At 49.9% G+C, this 19,202-nt stretch overlaps 2 protein-coding genes across 2 annotated transcripts; both read left to right on the top strand.

Moving 5' to 3' along the window:
• Positions 1-398: 398 nt before the first annotated feature.
• Positions 399-9,280, top strand: Gpatch3 (G-patch domain containing 3). Its single transcript, XM_034503484.2, has 7 exons — positions 399-875; positions 2,816-3,237; positions 4,686-4,860; positions 5,875-5,934; positions 7,639-7,760; positions 8,017-8,144; positions 8,631-9,280. The coding sequence occupies exons 1-7, from the start codon at positions 425-427 to the stop codon at positions 8,845-8,847; spliced, it is 1,575 nt and encodes a 524-aa protein (XP_034359375.1). The 5' UTR covers positions 399-424; the 3' UTR covers positions 8,848-9,280.
• A 97-nt stretch (positions 9,281-9,377) lies between these two features.
• On the top strand, positions 9,378-16,196 carry Gpn2 (GPN-loop GTPase 2). The gene is made up of 5 exons (XM_034503485.2): positions 9,378-9,930; positions 10,695-10,851; positions 13,008-13,168; positions 14,232-14,362; positions 15,797-16,196. The coding sequence occupies exons 1-5, from the start codon at positions 9,520-9,522 to the stop codon at positions 15,867-15,869; spliced, it is 933 nt and encodes a 310-aa protein (XP_034359376.1). The 5' UTR covers positions 9,378-9,519; the 3' UTR covers positions 15,870-16,196.
• Positions 16,197-19,202: the final 3,006 nt, after the last annotated feature.

The following is a 19,202-nucleotide window of genomic DNA, read 5'->3' as shown; positions in this document are numbered from 1 at the left end:
AAGCAGATCTGCTTGCCTCTGCCTCCCGAGTGCCGGAATTAAAGGCGTGAGGCACCACGCCCGGCTTTTTCAACTTTTGTTTATTTCAGACATAGTCTCGTTAGGTAGCCCTGGCTGGGTTAATACTATACAGACCAGCTTTGCAGCAGACTCCCGCCACCTCCCGCTCAGCATCCCGGTGCTCCACACGGGTTCCTCCTTAGAGCCTCTCACATGCTGGGCCAGCTATCTCTGAGCTACAGCCCAGCCGCTCGCAGGAGTTTCCTATCTTCTGTGGAACTGGACACACAGCCCAAGAGCAACTAAAACAAAGCTTGAAGTACCAAACCGCCACAGATTCCTCGTTCATCAAACGCGGACTCCAGAGTCCGAGACCTGGTGTTCTCGCGAGAGTTGACGTCACACAGTCATGTGACAGCTCAAGATGGCGACGCCCAGGGAGCTGGACCAAGAGTCGACGGTCTACCTGGTGGTGAGTGGGATTCCGGCGGTGTTACGCTCGGCTCAGTTACGGAGCTACTTTAGCCAGTTCCGGGAACAGCGCGGCGGAGGTTTTCTGTGTTTCCACTACCGGCACCGACCCGAGAGGGGCCCTCCGCAGGCGAGTCCCGACGCGGCCCGAGCTGCCCCCGACCCTGCTGCTGAGGATCCGGTCCTCGCCCAGGCAACAGCCTCCGATGCCCGCGCTGTCCCCGCCCGGGACTCTGCTGCGGTCCAGACCCACACCCGCTGCTGCATCGTCTCGGTGAGGGGCGTGGCGCAAGCTCAGCGGCTGCTTCGCATGTACTCGGGTCGCCGGTGGCTGGACTCTCAGGGGACCTGGCTTCCCGGTCGTTGTCTCATCCGCAGGCTTAGGCTACCCACTGAGGCTTCAGGTAAGAGGAAGTGGGAATGGACCGGACTTGCGGCCCTTGGGAAGGAGGCATATTTCCTGCTGTAGTAAAGATAGGTTAGGAGCTTAAGTTCGTTACGAGCAAAGCTACAAGTTTTCAGCACAATTTGCGTGTTAGTTTTACTCAAGGACTTAAAAGGCAAAACAAAACAACTGAGATCTATAAGTCTCAAATTTATCCCTTCTTAAGGACCGTTTCTCTGAGGGGGTTGATTTTACACTGACATGATTTCTTTTTTTTTTTTTTTTTTTTCTTTTTGGTTTTTCGAGACAGGCTATCCTGGAACTCACTCTGTAGACTAGACTGGTCTCGAACTCAGAAATCCGCCTGCCTCTGCCTCCCGAGTGCTGGGAGACATAATTTCTTAAAAAGGACATTTGGAGCCAGTCGCACTAAGGAACCCCTTTTTTGATCCCAGCGCTCAGGAGGCAGAGGCAGGAGGATCTCTGAGAGAATTCCAGGACAGCCAGGGAACCTTATCTTGAAATAAACAAAGGAAATTTTGTTTCTTCTAACCTAACCTAGCGACTGGAAGATGGGCTCTGCAGAGGAAAGAGTTAACTCTAGAGTTGGGGGCTTACTGCAGGACTTAACCAGTAGCCCGAAACAGTAGGCCAAAGGAGGCAGCAGGGAGCTGAGAGGGTGCCGGGGAAGCACAAGTGTGCCCATTGGGGAAAAGGGAGCCAGATGTTTTAAAATGCCAAATGGAGAGGTTTAAATAAATTATTTTGAAACAGTTTGTCCTTAAGAGTCATTAACAGGAGTGGTGGCATATGTCTTTAGTCCTGGGAAGCAGAGGCAGGTGGATTTCTGTAGTTCCAGCCTAGCTTGGTCTACAAAGTGAGTTCCGGGCCAGCCAAGATTTTGTAGCTCTGACCCTGTCTCAAAAATTTAAAATTTAAAAAAAAAAAAAAAAAAAAAAAAAGCATATAAAATAAAAATGAGAAACTGGTATCAGCTCATAGTTGAACAGTTGCTGAGCAGCCGTCTTCATGAAAAGAGGTGTGCATGTGCGAATGTGTGTGTGTGCAGACTATGGTTTAAGTGCAGTCTTTAGGAGCAGTGTCTTGTCAAGGCATAGTACATCAGATATGGCATGCCACCGTATCTGATCAGTCCGTCATTTTCGTAAGATGACTTATCGAGTAAGTGTGCTTGCCATCAGCTCTGAAGACCTGACTGGGATCTCAGGACCCACATGGTGGAAGGAGAGGAACCAAGTCCAGCAAGTTATATCCTGGTCTTCATAGGTACACTGTAATGTTCACACACACAATAAAGAAACAACATCAATTTAAAAAAAAAAATCAGGCTGGAGAGATAGCTGAGCATTGGGTGCTCTTCCAATTGGCCCCAGGTTCAATTCCCAGCACCCACATGGCAGCTCACAACTGTCTGTAACTCCAGCTCTAGCAGATCCAACACACACAGACACACATGCAGGCAAAACACCAACCAGTCCATATTAAAAAAACACCATTTGTGTCTGGAATACCAGATATGTGCAGTGGGAGACAGATCGGGTTTGGAATAGAGTTGAGAGGTAAGGGTTCTATTCTAGTACCAGTAAAAGCTGGTCATCGGGAAGCAAGTGTTGAAGAAAGTTGTGTATTCCTCTAGGAATATACACCTAGGTATATGCACAGACAAGTGTTAGGGTTACATTTATGTGTGGGGGTAGGGGAAACATATACACTAACGTGGAGGTCAGAGAACAGCTTGTGGTACGGTCATCTTATTAGCCTTTTATTTTTAAAGAAATAAGTCTTACTATGTTTTAGCCTAACTGGCCTCTAACTCAGGATCCTCCTGCCTCACTTTCTTGATGTTTGATAGGAAACAGATTTAAACTGGGATTTACTTCTGGCTTGAATATTGCTAAAAATCCAGCTTAACATCCAGTCTTTTCCCTCCTCCCTAAGATCTGGGGTCCTTTCCCTTTAAGACCCGGAAGGAGCTACAGAGTCGAAGGGCGGAGAATGAAGCTTTTACCCTGGCCGACCTGAGGCAGCTTCCAGAACTGAATCCACCAGTGCTGATGCCCAATGGCAATGTGGGCACGCCCCTGCGCATCTTTTTAGAGTTGATCCGGTCCTGCCGTCTGCCGCCTCGGATCATTACCCAGCTGCAGCTCCAGTTCCCCAAGACCGGCTCCTCCCGGCGCTATGGCAATGTACCCTTTCTCTATGAGGACTCGGAGACTGTGGAGCAAGAAGAGCATGTGTACACAGCAGAAGGGGAGGAGATCCCCCAGGGAACCTGCTTGCAAGACCCAGCAGCAAGCTCCTTTGATGAGCCTGAAGATGAAGGGCAGCAAGAGGAAGAGAAGTCTGGCTCAGAAGATGTAAGTAGTCTAGCACTTTGCAGAGGCCACGCCAGGGCTGGGTTTGGAGCTCATTGGTAGAACGCTTACCCAGCAAGCACCAGACCCTGAGTTTGAATCCTAGTCTGCATAAACATGGCAGGGTGGTACACATCTGTATTCTTAACCTAGGGGAGGTGGAGCCAAGAGGGTCAGAAGTTCAAGGTCATACTCAGCTGAATAGAGAGTTCAAACCCAGCCTGATCACATGAGATTCTGATCTTTTAAAAAAAAAAAAAAAAAAAAAAAAAAAGAAAAGCTAAGGTTCTTCTGTCAGGTGTATGACTGAGGGTCCTCCACAGAGTAGGTCTCCAACAGTGAATGTACAGTTCCGTTTACACATGCATTTATGCCTTTTCTGAGGGGGGATTCCAGGTTTTTATCAAAAGATTGCCAAGTGTACAAGTGTATTATATTCTATACATAGGCTTCTTTTCATAGATGGAAGGGACTGAGCACCACATGAACAAAAATTTACCCAAGAGCACGTGAGGAAGTAGGAGTAGAGTCCGGATGGGAGCCCACTTCCTTCTCGGGGCTTCTCCAATCTCCGCTTTCATCGGATCTCTTAGTCTGTCTCTATTCTGGCCTCAGAGCATCAGCCTTCAGTCTTAACTTTGTCACCAAAATAGAATCAAGTGATGGAGTCTGTCGTGAAGCCTTTTATCATTTATTGACTGAGCTTCTGAGCTCCGGTGTTGTCCCTCTGACTACACCTGATATCCGGCCTTACCTCCTTCCAGCTCTGCAGCATTTTAGGGTTTAACAAGGATGGGAACCCAAGGAGTTAAGGCAAGAATCATGCTGTCATTCCACAGTTAAGCACACTGTAACAAGAATCAGCACTCAGTTCTAAAGATCTTCTCCTATCCCTCCCTGCCCTTAAAGAACCTGAGTGTTGAAAGGAGAAAGCACAGGAAAGCTGTGTGGGGTGACGCCATGGGTTTGCCTGCTGGTTCTGCTGCCCTTGGCATAGTGTTGTGGGCAAATCACCTTACATCTGAACCTAGGCTCCCTCCTGTAAAATGGGACGATTTCAGGAGCCCAATTAGAGGAAGGGCCTGACCAGCAGGAGATAGCAATTGTCCTGTTCCTTCTTTTTCATGACATAATTGAGAAAGGCTTAAATGTCACGTACTGATTAACACCACTGGCGAGAGCTGTGTGTTCAGTGGGCTTTGTGCACGTAGGCTGCAGAGCTCAGCATGAGGCTGTGATCAAGTAGAGAAGCAAAGGGAGTGTGGGGAGGAACTGCTGGCCAAAAGCACGGAGCGTAAGAGTGAGCAGGGCGGCCAGGGTTTTAAGGTCTAAATATGCTGCCTCCTGAAGGCATCCTGTGGAGGTCCAGGTCCCATGTCCCCTCCTGGGCCCAGAAACTTCTTCCTTTTAGGAAGTCAGATACAGGTCACCTCTCCTCCCCCTCCTCCCAGGACGATGACCGGGGTGAGGAGTGGGAGCGACATGAAGCTCTGCACGAGGACGTGACGGGGCAGGAGCGGACTGCTGAGCGGCTCTTTGAGGAGGACATTGAGCTCAAGTGGGAGAAGGGAGGCTCTGGCCTCGTGTTCTACACCGATGCTCAGTTCTGGCAGGAGGAGGAAGGAGGTGAGGCCAGGCATCTGTCGGCTTGTGGGACAGTGCCAGAGATGGATGAACTAAAGAGAAGAGGGTGGTCTCAGTTTGGAGGTCTCAAGGCATGGCAGTGGGCTCTCATGCCTGTGGTGAGGCTGCATGTTATAATTGGAGCATGTGACACAGGAAGCCTGTTCACCTCATGGCTGGGGTGCAAAGGAGAGCGAAAGGAGAAGAAACTTGGGTCCCACAGTCCCTTTTGAGGGCGTGATGAAGCTCCACCTCTTGTTTTCTTTTTTCTGTTTTTATTAGAGGAATGGGTGGGTCTCTAGGGGTAGGCCTGGGGCCCTCACTGCACAGCTTGTTCACTGGCACTGCCTCCGGAATACTGTGGCTTCATCACATCTGGAAGCTCCGGAGGGCTGGAGAAGGGCTCCATGCGCAGAGCTTCAAAGGCATCATCTTGTACAGCCACTGCTCCTCTGGCGGCTGCTTGAGGATGCCCTCCACCATGCACTTCAGTTCAAACACGGTTCAATTCCTTGGCGTCTGTAAAGATGGTGGTCTATCCCAGTGGCTGCTTCTGGCTGGAAGCGCTGGCTTGGCTGCTGAAGCTCACCTCTTAAAGCTCCCGTTACCTCCCACTGTACCTGGGACTAAGCCTTTAATGCGTGGGGCTGTGGGGATGTTTAGGACCCAGACCATTAGGTTGGTGCCCAGGCAAGGGCTGTCAAACCAAGGTTGGGGGTCTCCACTCCACATGATAGATTTCCTGACAGTCTTTTTAAAAAGCTAGGAAATGGCTTCTCTATCTAAATGTAATCTGGTCTTCCTATTTTGGAATGGGGAATTGGTGGACTAGAATATGCAATATTTGTCTAACTCTAGATTTAGCTTGAAACACATCTGGGAGTCGCTGGGGTGGCACATAGACTTTGGTGGTAGAACATTTTTAGTTTGCTCAAGGTCCTGGCACTGATCCCTAGTCCAAGAACCAAAGAACTCCAAGTCGCTAACCCGTGCCTCCATATGCTTTTATCCCTGTAGATTTTGATGAGCAAACGGCCGATGACTGGGACGTGGATATGAGTGTCTACTATGACAAAGGTACTGAGCGAGGGGTAGCAGTCCTGGGAGGATCCCCTGCCCTAGTCCTGTATGCTAGCCACACCCGCTTGTCAGAGGCCAAGTCGGGGAACCAGGGGCAACCAACCCACTGTCACTCATTCTCAGTGTGATCAAAGAAGATGGTTCTAGAACCCTCATGGACACCAAAATCTGCAGCAGATGCTTGCTTACACGGTGGTATATTATTTGCTTAGACCTACACACATCCTCGTGCATACTTAAAATAACCTCTCTAAACAAAATCATTGCCAGGCAGTGGTGGTGACGACATTTAACCCTAGCTGAGACAGGCAGATCTTTGTGAGTTTGAGACCAGCCTGGTTTTTAAGTGAGTTCCAGGGCAGCCAGGGCTAAAGAAACCCTGTCTTGAAAAACAAACCAACAAAAAAAGTTATCAAGGGGTGGGCCTACAGCTCACTGGTACTTTCTTAGCCTATGTTAGGCCCTGGGTTCAATTCCAGCACCAGGAACAAAATACTCACCAGCCATGGTGATGTAATGTACACTTGAAATTCCTGCACTGGGGAAGTGAAATATGAAGGCTGCTGCAAGTTTGAGACCATACTGGGCTACAGAGTGAGATCCTAACTCAAAAGAAGCCGACAAATTATCTGTAGATGTTTTCTAGGATATGGATGCTCTGGACTCATATTACTGAGGGAATAATGACGGGCATGGGGAGTCGGTGCGTGGTGGTGCAGATGCAGTTGCTTTCTGAGTACTTTCAGGCGCTCGGATCTGCAGGTGCAGAGCCTGTAGAAAGAGGCTGCCAGTGCTTACCTTCTCTACCTGAGCACGCGATACCTATAGTTGAGTTTAAGTGCTGATAGTCAGCAGACCACTGATTCTCTGTGACAGGCTTGTGAGAACACCCCTCAGTGGGTTCTGGGTAAACAGGCTCTAAGTAACTAGAAGTTTGGATTTTGGTCAATTCATAATTCTGAAGTGAGAAACAACCTGGAATTTTGTTTTATTTTTGTCTTTTTAATTTTGTTTTGGTTTTTGAGACATTGTGTAGCCCTGGCTATCCAAGAACTTGGTATGTACAGCAGGCTGGCCTTAAAGTCACAGACAGCCATCCTCCTCCTCCTGCCTTCCAAATGCTGGGATTAAAGATGTATGCCATGATCTCTTACCCTTTTTAAAGTAATGTTGTTTGAGTCAGGTCTCGATATGTAGTTCTGGCTGTCTTGGAACTCACTCTGTAGATCAGACTGGCCTTGAACTCAGAAGCCTACCTGTCTCTCCCTCCCAAGTTCTGGAATTAAAGGCGTGTGCCACCACCATGCCCAGCTGAGGTTTATTATTTTTGTCTTATACAAATATGTGTTTTGCCTGCATGTAAATATACCATGTGCTTGGTACCCTTGGAGTGTAGAAGAGGGCATCAGATCCCCTGGAACTGGAGTTAGAGATAGTTGTGAGCTACCAAATGCATGCTGGGAAATGAAGCCGGGTCCTGTAGAGAATCAGTACCCTCTGACTGCAGAGCATCCGTTCTCTGGCTTTTCTGCACTATCCATCATCTGGAAGCAGAGAGCTGTGGCTCTTGTTCGTGTTGAGCTCCCAAGCTCACAAAAGAGATTACAGACACTGAAAATGACTCAGAGGGCTTGTGAGGACCTGGAACCACATCCTCCTGGGGACAGGGACCCTTTTATAAGATAGGTTGTGTTCCCTCAGATGGTGGAGACAAGGATGCCCGTGACTCTGTCCAAATGCGCCTGGAACGGAGACTCCGTGAGGGTCAGGAAGATGGCTCTGTGATAGGCCGCCAAGTCGGCACCTTTGAGCACCACACCAAGGTAAGTGAGCATGGTTAACCATGGATGACTTTCCTTCTTCCTCCATTTCTCCTACTCCAAGGAACATACCCCCTCTCCCTTCTTCTTCCCTTTCCTTCCCCCCATTCCGTCCTCTTCTTAGATCCTTTGAGGCAGGGTCTCACGTAGCCCATCCTGACCTTGAACTCAGATCTCCTGCTCCCGTCTCCCAAGTGATGGACAGGCACCAGCTGCCACACTTGAGCACTTCTCTGGAGCCTCACTTCTTCCTTTGCAGGGCATTGGCCGGAAGGTGATGGAGCGCCAGGGCTGGGCTGAAGGCCAGGGCCTGGGTAGCAGGTGCTCTGGGGTGCCTGAGGCCCTGGATGTGGATGGCCAGCACCCTAGATGCAAGCGTGGATTGGGGTAAGTGCAGCTGAGGGACTCCCTAGGTCATAATCCAGCTGTGCTATTTGGTCTCCCTCCTGCCATTGCTCTTGGAGTGGGTGTGGGCTCCCCTAAATAGCTTCATAGCATTCGTGGAAGTAGGTGACACTGTTCTTTATCTTCATTTTAAACCCAATCCTACAACTTAAAAGGATCATGGGCCCCTGGGGAAGTCATCTCCTCAAGTCTGTTTGGGCTTGACAAGGGAGTCTGTTGTGGGAATGAAAATTCCCAGGTTCCTGATAGTTGACACAGCTCTCCAGAGGCTGGAGAGCAGAATTCTGGAAGTATGTATGGCTCAGGGATGAATGTCTGCCCTGCTCTGGGTTCAGGCGCTATCGGCCTGAGACCATTCTGTCTGCTAGGACAAGCCAGATATGTAGTAGTTACTTCCTGTCTCTTGCCAACCTCTTTACCTGACTTTGAAGAGAGCAGCCTTTTCACCAAGAGCCCTGTTTTATCCAGATACCATGGAGAGAAGCTACAGCCATTTGGTCAACTGAAGAGGCCCCGTGGGACTGGCTTGGGGCTCATTTCCACAATCTATGATGAGCCTCTGCCCCAAGACCAGAGGGAGTCCTTGCTCCGGCGCCAGCCACCCACCAGCATGAAGTTTCGGACAGATAGGACTTTTGTGAAGAGTTCTAGCTGTGCCTTGGACAGACCTTCAGAGCCTGAGTGAGCCTGAGTCCTTGGTCAGGATCACTCTGTGGCAGGGACATAGCCCTCTACCCGGGTCTTGCCGTGGGGACCTCTGAAGCAGCCAACAGCCTGGGAGCAGCAGTCTGGGCAGCAGGGCAGACCTGCGCATGCCCATTGTTTCTCTACCTCAAAGATTTCACAAAGCCCCTCCGTCTCGTCTCCTGGGGTGTTTGTGCCTAAAGGCCTTTGCTTGGTCTCTTGGTGCTTGTTTGGGTTTACCCCAGAACATTGACGATCTGGACTGCCTGTGGCACAGTCAAGTCTGTTTTGGGGGTTGTCTGTAGGAGAGCTCCGTGAAGCAAGGAAAATGGACCAGAGAATTGGTCCAGAGAGGTCGGCGGTCCCTCACCACCTCTGCCCTCTGGCTAGGGACGGATCTGCGCGAGAATAAACCAGTTTACCCGGCATGGAAATCTGTGAATCCTCAGTGAAGCCTGGGGAAATCTTAAGACTTGCACAGCAGCAGGAAACACGAGGCTGCGTGACCACAGCCTATGCCGTGGTCGTGTAGGCGGGACTTCCTCTCTGACAAGTTCCGGCGGAATCCGGAAGTTGGAGCTTTCCACTTCCTTGCCGGGTAGTTTGCTCGTTTTTTCTGCTTGGGTTTCCTTGGTTTCCTTAGGGAGGTGCCCGTGGTCTGCCTGCTCCACCCATGGCGGGGGCCGCCCTCACTACGGCCTTCGGGCAGGCTGTGATCGGGCCCCCGGGCTCGGGGAAGACCACGTACTGCCTGGGCATGAGTGAGTTCCTGCGCGCGCTGGGCCGGCGCGTGGCCGTGGTGAACCTGGACCCAGCTAACGAAGGACTGCCTTATGAGTGTGCTGTGGACGTGGGCGAGCTGGTGGGTCTGGGCGACGTGATGGACGCCCTGCGTCTGGGGCCCAACGGTGGCCTGCTCTACTGCATGGAATACCTGGAAGCCAACCTGGACTGGCTGCGCGCCAAGCTGGAGCCCCTGCGAGGCCACTACTTTCTCTTCGACTGCCCCGGCCAGGTGGAGCTCTGCACGCACCACACCGCCCTACGAAGCATCTTCTCCCAGATGGCTCAGTGGGACCTCAGGGTGTGTCTTGGGACGGGCAGATGGAGTTCCTGAGACAGGGAGGCGGATAGGTGCCACGCCCCCAAATACACTTCGAGATAGGGGCTGAGTTGAGTTTGAAGCAAAACTAAAGCCTCTGAGAGAGAATTTTAGCTCCACCCCCAACTCATTTTATGGTCTGAGAAAGTTCCTTTCACTCAGTTTTGTCATCTCTAAAATGAATGTGTTCTCAATTGGGGTTTTTTTTTTTAAACAGTGGAAGTAAAGTGATTACCCAGAAAGTGGCTCAGCGATTGTTTAGTTGGTGTGCAGAAGTGTAATGAAAGAGAGGCAGGCGCAGTGTAATTCGAACCCTTTGCCTACCGAGAGGGCTCTCTGCAAGAGACATTGGAGATTTATTTAGCTCAGTGGGAGAGATCTTGTCCAACAAGCAGAGGCCACAGTCCCTGGGTTTGGTCCCCGAAATAGTAGGAAAGACAAAATGGTAAAATTGCCCCATATCTTCTGGGAGGAGAACATGATGTTATTAGGATTAAAAACAGGAGGCAGAGAAAGCGGCTGAGGCCCGTGACCGCAGCACGCGGCTTGTGGAGGCAGAGAGATCATGAGTTCCGGGCTATAAAACCCTGTCTCGAGCGCACATATGTAGAAGGAAATAAAAGCAGACTGGTACTGAGGAAGGATACTGGATCCCCAGGCACCAGCCTACCAAGGGAGACCAGGGCCCAGACGTTTCCTCCCATGCCAGGTCAGTCTTCCTCTCACCCTGTACCTTCTGCTCACAGCTGACTGCTGTCCACCTTGTGGACTCTCACTACTGTACAGACCCAGGCAAGTTCATCTCCGTGCTGTGTACCTCCCTGGCCACCATGCTACATGTGGAACTGCCCCATGTCAACCTCCTCTCCAAGATGGACCTTATTGAACACTATGGGAAGCTGGGTAAGAGACCTGCCCGCAGCTCCTGAACTCTGACCATTTCTTTGTGTGCTGTGCCAGATGCCACAGTTGATTTAGAGACGAGAGCTACAGGTGGGCTTTAAAGGAATTAAAACGAGGTGGTCGGACAGTGGCTGGCTGAAGGAAGTGGATCACAGCTCACTGCTCTGAGGTCATGGCACCCTGACTTTTGGGTAACTTCTAGCCTGTACAGTGGACGCAAAGTGTTATCCTACTTTGAGCTGTTAAAATAAAACTACCATCAATCCAGTGGCTAAAACAATGGCCATTTTTTTCCTCCATGTCCTAGAGGGTGGGCAGGGTCTGGCTTGTAGATGGCCATCTTAAACCTGCATCCTCACATGGCAAGAGGCAGGAAAAATCATTGGGAGTTGGGTAGTGTCTTAGTGGCCAGCGTATTTCTCAGTCAGATTCTTTCTCTGTACCTGTAGTATGGACTCCTTAAACTCTGAAGTCATAGAGGAATAAAGGAAAGAAAGCTGATGTCGAGCATGTGAGCAGGGAGGGAGGCTGGGAAAATGACATGGAAGGATGTCAGCCAAGTCTCTCAGCTCATCTTTGAGGCAGCTGACCATGGAGCCCAGTGGCTATCAGGGTGTTTTTCCTTTGTATTAGGAAACTGCATGAACGAAAGCCTGATGTCCGAGCATCTGCTCTGGTTCTCCTTTAAGGAACTGGACCAGGAAGGGAAGGTGCCTTACCCAAGAGGCCTTGCTGCTGGACTGAACAGCGATCCAGTGTGACCAGCATTTACTAAGTCCTTCCAGTGTGTATCCTAAGGCCCTAGGGTCTGACCAAGCTTAAGGAAGCAGGGACTAAGCATAGTTCGGTACCTGTTTGACACTGCTGTGTACAACCACTGACAGATTGTTTCTGTGAACAAGGCAGGTGATGGGTTTACGGTCCGTCCACATGGCTGCCTAATAAATGGTCCATGAAATCCAGCCTTTTAGCCAGATGTAGCGGTGTCTATAATCCCAGCACTTGGGAGAGGAAGACAGGAGGATTGGGTTCAAGGCCAGTCTGTTATGTGATACCCAAAGAGGCTGAAAGAGTCCCTGAAGCTGAAGCACGGGCAGTTGTGAGCCTCCCATGGAGATCCTGGGGACTGAACTCAGGTCCTCTGAAGAGTAGCAAGCACTCTTAACCTCTCAGGTTGCACCTTTAAATGTATTCATTTGGGGGGGCGGGGTCATGTGCTTGTGTGGACTCCATTTTCTCCTTCCCCTGTCTGGGTCCAGAGATTGACCTCATGTCAGGACTGGCTCCAGATGTCTGTACATGGGCAATCTCAGCACAGTCGTTTTGATTAGGGTCTCACTGAATTACCCAGACTGACCTTAAATTTACAAAGTAGTCTGGGCTAGCCTTGGACTTCGAACCCCACTGACTTGGCTGCTCTCATACCTGGAATTACCAGCCTGTGCCACCAGGTCAAGAGAATATTTTTCTTTATTTTTGTTTGTTTTGAGACAGGATTTCCCTGTGTAGCCCTGACTGTCCTGGAACTCACTCTGTAGACCAGGCTGGGCTCAAACTCAAGAGATCCGCCCGCCTCTGCCTCCCAAGCACTGGGAATAAAGGCGTGTGCCACCACTGCCCTGAAGTATTTCTCTTCTTAGTGACATTTCACTGCGACAGCAGGTGTCTTAGTGAGTGTGCGTAACAGGAGTCAGCTCATGCCCTTCCTCTCAGCACACAGAGGCTGAGTCGGAGCAGCTGTGAGAGCCAGCCTGGGCAGCTCACACAGTGAGCAGCAGGCTAGCCAGAGCTGAGGGGTAAGACACTGTCTCAGAGAAATTAAGACAAAGAAACAAAGAAGACACAGTCTCAGGCTTTGGGCCTCGTTTCTCTCCAGCACTGCATATATCCAGGCTAACTCTCCAATGCCTGTTCTGTTCAAGTCAATTGGTTATGACCCCCACCCCCAAGAGCTGAGGACTGAACCCAAGGCTTTACCACTGAACTAAATCCCCAGCCCTGGTTATGATTTTTAATTCCCCTTAGGATGCTAGGAATAGAACCCAGGGCCTTGCAAATGTTGAACATGTCTATCACTGAGCTATGCCCTCAGCCCCTCCAGTCCTGAGGCCTTTAGCCTAGTGTCAGCATCTTCTAACTCTGGTTTCTCTCCTCAGCCTTCAACCTGGACTACTACACTGAAGTCCTGGACCTCTCCTACCTGCTGGACCACCTGGCATCTGACCCTTTCTTCAGTCACTACCGACAGCTCAATGAGAAGCTGGTACAGCTCATTGAAGACTACAGCCTGGTCTCCTTCATCCCTCTGAACATCCAGGTATTGGTCAGTTAAGGTTCTCTTCCCTGTGCCTGCAGCTCTGACATGCCAAGAACATAGAAAGGCTTAGACTTGATGTTTAGTCCTGATTCTGAGCCACCAGGCCTCTGCTTGTGTTTCCTCCCACATGTGAATGAACATAAGTGAGCCCAGAGAGTCACCAGCAAGGTGACCCACGACCAAGGGGTCCATTTAGCTGAGCGTCTGTGTTGAGTTTGCAGAGTGGCCCCTGGCCTCCATGTCTCTTGTCTTTTTAAAGCAGGGATAACCCAGAAGACAGTGTGGGCTTAGATTACTTCCTGCAGTGGGGACCTGAGCTAACTTCCCTCTAACTTGGTGGTTCTCACCCTGGGGGTTGTGATCTCTCTGAGGGTCACATAACAGATACCCTCCATATCAGATGTTTACATAAGGATTCATCACAGTAGCAAGATTACAGTTATGAACTAGCAACAAAATAACTTTATGGCCGGGAGTCAGCACAGCGTGAGGGGCTGGATTAAAGGGCGAAGTGTTAGGAAGGCTGAGAACACTGCTCTGACACCACACTTGGCATCTGCACTGTGACAAGAGTGTGCTTGCTGGCCCTCGCCTGCGGAAGGCTCTCCCTGCCAGCGCTGTGCTGAGGGCTGAGCACGAATTATTTTGATCTGTGTATCTCCTTGAGATACATGGTCTGTTCTCACTGTTGTATGTGGATGAGGAAACCGTTACAGGCCAAACAACGTCGGGTACCTCACAGACCAGACACTGAGGATACCTTGACCTTCACTGACTTCTGACCGTAAAGGCTGCTTGGCCCAGGAAGAGAACAGTGAGACAGTTTTCTAGGATGGGAGGGAGGCTCCCATAGGAGGCCCTAGGCAAGGGCTGCATGGTGGAGCTGGCCTTCTAGTCTGGGCAGTCGTCGTGGTCTGCCTAGCCAGGCCCCTGGGGAATGGAAGGCTGTCCTGAGCCAAGGAAGGTGCGTGTGTGGAGCTGTCATAGGAGTTAGAGGAGGCCAGTTCAGCCTGGTCTCAGCTCCCCACACCTGACTGACTCATTGACTTACTTCTCTCCTCAGGACAAGGACAGCATCCAGCGAGTCTTGCAGGCTGTGGATAAAGCCAATGGCTACTGCTTTGGGGTCCAAGAGCAGCGAAGTCTGGAAGCCATGATGTCTGCTGCAATGGGAGCTGATTTCCACTTCTCCTCGTATCCTTAGGGAACGTGGGAAGGGACGGATGGAAGAGCCCCAGACACGGAAGCCCAGAAACAAAATGGCATTGGGCTGTTGGAGACCTGCAGGGTTCTGGTTCCCTGCTGTGTTCCATTTAAAGAAAAAAGAGGAGCAGGAGGATGGAAAGGAGGTGTGGCTGGTAATGGAGGGTGGGGTATAGCCCAGGCTAGACTCCTTGCCTTCTGCCATTAGCTCAAGGGAAAGGATTTATTTATTTTGCTCTTTTGAGACAGGGTCTCTCTACCCCTCGCTGGCTACAACAGCCTGTGTAGTGCAGGCTAGACTTAAACTCTTAAACTTCCTCCCTAGTTTTCTGAGAGCTTCTGCACATGTTAGGAGCTACCCCGTAAGTGTGGAAAGTGCATGTGGAGGGTGTAATTAGGGCGGCAGAGTTCTTCAAGTCTTGCTAGATAGTAGTGGGAGAGCAGAGAGGAACCAGGCGTGAGGTTTCATGCCTGTAAACCAGTAGTTGGGAAACTGAGGCAGGAAGCTTACCAAAAGTTTGAAGCTAGCCTGGGCTACAAAGTTAAGAGCTTGTCTCAAAAAGTAACAAAGGAGAATAGAGGAAAGGGTATGGCTTGAAAAATATGAAAGATGTAGATTACAACGGTTAGTGACAGAGCGTTCATGGAGGGGAGAGGCGACAGGACAGGTCTACCTGGGATGAGCTGGCAGAGGAGCTGGGTTTGAGGGCACCACTGGACAACCAGAGCTATGCAAAAGGCAGCTGGCATTGGTATGTGACCACTTTGTGTGTTCCTTGGGTCAGATGCTGTTGAGGAGGCAGAAAGGAAAGGCCTGGTCCTTCAGGGGATGGGAATTGAGATGCCTCAGTCAGGCCTTTGAGGACAAGTGTCTGGAATAGTGGCAGTAGAACACATGGTCCCTCATGAGACTGCCAGGGCAGTGGCTCATGTGCCACCAGTGTTAGCATGTCCTCTGCTTTCCTTCTGTGATGTGATCTATGTCTTGTCCCAGAGGGAGGGAAAAGACCCTGTGGCCCAAGAAGAGTAGAGCTTTTGCCTTGGTAGGAAGAAAGAGGTGAGCCCAGATTCTCAGCACCTGCTGTGTGCCAGGTGTCCGCTGGGGCTCCATCCACTTTGTGGTCACAGGTCTCATCTGACCTTACAGAAGAGAAGAAGGGAGCAGCAGGGACAGGATTTGAACACCCAGGTCTGGCTCTAGAGCACCTGCCACACAAGCTGGAGGCCAGTGCTTCCTGGTTCTTTGGTGTGGTCAGTGTGGGGAAGAAACAGGAGCCCTGAGAAAGGGCTGCGTGGGGCGTCTCACACCCACCTGTGGGAACTGGGGCAGAACAGATGTGTTTGATGTTGGTCATCAGAAGAGGGCAGCTCAGGCCAGTCCCCATCTTCTGCTTGTGTTCTAAGCCTTAACACAACTTCCCTTAGCACTCTGGGAATCCAGGAGAAGTACTTAGCATCCTCGGACCAGACTGCAGAGCAGGAAGCCATGCAGCTGTGACACATGGGCCTGGATAGCCATGGACAACTCAGCAGGCTACGGACCCAAAACCCATGTCAGCCAGAGCAGAGTCTGGGAGGGACTTCATCCCTGCCAAGGACTTCTGAATAAGAAGCCACACATAGCAAGCACCCTTTGTGGTGCCCGAAAGCTTGGGCCCCACCCCCAGGAGGTGGGGCCCAAACGCTGAGAAACGGCTGTATTTGGGCTGCAGTGGGTGGCATTACTATGATTAGAGATTATTTTCTATTTTTTATGACCTTAAACTTTTCTTCAACCCTCTGAACCCAGGGATTTGGAGAACAAAAAAGTCTTTGTTCCTCCAAATAGTCTGTTTCTTTGTTTTTAATTCTGTTTCTTTAGTGTTTGTATGTGTCAGTGTTATTGGAGCATGTGTGTGTGGGTGGATGGGCAGGCATGTGGATGGAGGTCAGAGGGTAACTTGGAGCTGGTTCTCTCCTGAGTTCTGGAATTGAACTCAAGTCATAGGACTTGGTGACAGGTGCATTACCTGATGTACTTGTTTCTTCAGTGTTTCACAGCCCCGGCTCACACAGCTGTCTGTGCACTGGACTCCCATTTTCTGATTTAGTTCTTCAGTGCTAACACTGAGCTTTAAGCTTTTTTTTTTTTTTTTTTTTCCAAGATTTTATTTTAAGTATATGAGTCCACTGTTGCTCTCTTCAGACACACCAGAAGAGGGTATCAGATCCCATTACAGATGGTTGTGAGCCACCATGTGGTTGCTGGGAATTGAACTCAGGACCTCTGGAAGAGCAGTCAGTGCTCTTAACCACTGAGCCATCTCTCCAGCCCCTACTTAATGCTTTATTTTTATTCTGTATATTTCATGATTTTAGTCTGCTTTTGGCAAATACTAGTCAAAGTTTGAAAGATTAGCATAACTTGGGCTGGAGCTGTAGCTCAGTAGTAGCTAGCACGCACAAGGTGCCGGGATCAACCCCCAGCACTACAAAAAAAAAAAAAAAAAAAAAAAAAAAAAGCAAAAGATCTCTTCAAAAATGAAGTGATTTTAATTATGTGTGTTGGTAAATGCCTTTGATCCTAGCACAAGATTTGGAGGTGGTAGAATCAGGAGTTAAAGCCAGCCTTGGCTATATAGTGAGTATCAGACAAGCCTAGGCTGTATGAAGCCCTTGCCTAAAGAAAGTTTGTACAAAGTGAGTTATTTAAGGATAAAATATTTAACGTATGCTAGGACAGTTGTCTGGGAACAGTGATGTTTCTCTTTACTGTTTGTGCTACTTGGGGACTGCAGTTTGCAATTTTAGACAGTAGGTGGCACTGTAGGCTTAGTTTTGCCCATACAACTGGGCTGGAAGGGCCTTGTGAGCCAAGGAGGGCTTGCACCAGAAGACTTTTTTTCTGGCTTTATCTATAAACCAGTTTTATCTATTTACCAATTGCATGCAGCTACACGTGTGCAGGGCTTGACATTTTACAAAGAGCCTATAAACATAGAATCCTCATGTCTCTTACAGTGACCAGAAGAGAGACAAGATAGGGAATGTCAGGAGACTGGTTCCCTTGTAGCTCACTTTGCCACCTGACTCTGGAGTGGCCCCTCTTTGGTATATGTACTGGTGAAAACTTACCACCACCATCCTGTGGGAGCTGTGGTCAATCAAGAGGGGAAACTCACTGGGCAGTGGTGGCGCATGCCTGTAATCCCAGCACTTGGGAGGCAGAGGCAGGCGGATTTCTGAGTTCGAGGCCAGCCTGGTCTACAGAGTGAGTTCTAGGACAGCCAGGGCTACACAGAGAAACCCTGTCTTGGAAAAAAAAAAAAAAAGAGGGAAAACTGAGGCATCTGTATGTGGTTACAAGAATTGATCAAATCAATGGTGGATTTCTGGTGTTGCAAGCAATGGAGAGTGCAGCTTAGGAAAGTCTGTTCTCAAGTGGCTGTTCGCTTCCCAGTGTGGGCAGCCATAGCTGAGAGTAGGAGGGGGCAGCCGGCCTTGCTCCCACGCCTGGCTTTGGAGGGATAATAATGGGGTGCTGTTTCCCCAGCCTCTTTCATCTGAGGAGTTCAAAGCGCCTCACCCTTATTAATGCCCTGCACAGTGGGGGGAAGAGTACCAACAGAGCAAACCAGGGAAACTGAGACCAGGAGCCACAGGCTGAGGTTTGCTGTGAGTCAACCCTGGGGCCTGGAGCCCAGGAATCCCGCCGCCCAGGCTGCTGGGAAATGCCTTGTCTGGGTAGAAGGGTGGGTTCTGTGTTTTGAATAGCATCAGTAGCTGTGGCCATGGGTTTTGATGCTTGCCCATCAAACTCACCAGAGCAAACCACATGCAGGGACTGAAGGCATCATTTATGGCGTTACAGCTCAGCTATGCACCTCAGCATGCACTCACTGTGGCAGGAGCTGGGCAGCCAGCTACAGCTTGTTTCCAGACCTTGGTGTGGCAGCAAGCATTTTCCCCCGTTTGGTGAATATAGTTCTAAACCAGGCTCGGTGGTTCACATCTGTAATCCCAGACGTTGGAGGCGGGGACCCAGCTTTTGCTACTACATAGCAAGTTCCAGGCTAGGCTGGGTTACATCAGATCTGTTGAAAATAAACATAAACACACACGTGTAATTTCTGTTAGCAAAAGGAGTTTCTGGACTGTGTACTTAACACTGAGGAGATAAGAGAAACATTCAATACAGAAAGGAAGGGACTGTGGCAGGATCTAGTGAGTCTCAGGCTTCCAATTAAGCCTGGGCCACATAGTGAGATCCTGTCTCAAAACAAAAAACCAGAAAGGGAGAGATGACTGGGTTTCTGGTGTGGCTCATGTGAAATGTGCCTCTCCAGGAATGCCCACTTTCCGGTCTGGCTGCCATCTGTAAACAACCTTCAGATTATGTTTTCACTTTCCTAGTTAAAATAGGAAAATTACAGCTGAGTGTAGTGCCTCACACCTTTAATCCCAGTACTTGGGAGGCAGAGGCAGGTAGATCTGTGGCCAGCATGGTCTACAGACAGCCAGAGCTACACAGAGAAACTCTGTCTTGAAAAAACAAAAAGAGAAAAAAAAAAAATGTATATGGACCTGGGTTCCCTTTCCAGAACCCATGGGATCTTTCACAGTTGTCTGTAACTCCAGTTACAGAGGATCTGACTCCCCCTTCTGGCCTCCTTAGGTACTGCACACATGCTGCGCTGATACAGGCAAAATACAAACATAAATATTTTTAAAAGAATAGATTTTTCCTCTTGAGAGCCTAGAGGCAGATGTGGAGGGTGCAATGCCTCTTTAAAACCATCTTGAACAGAACTGGAGGTGTTTATAATCTCAGATTTGTGGAAGCGTGAGGCAG

The sequence above is a fragment of the Arvicanthis niloticus genome, chromosome 5 (genome assembly GCF_011762505.2).
Source record: "Arvicanthis niloticus isolate mArvNil1 chromosome 5, mArvNil1.pat.X, whole genome shotgun sequence".
In the NCBI taxonomy this organism is placed as follows: Eukaryota; Metazoa; Chordata; class Mammalia; order Rodentia; family Muridae; genus Arvicanthis; species Arvicanthis niloticus.
Note: the sequence above shows the minus strand (reverse complement) of the source record. Positions and strands in the feature narration are given on the sequence as shown.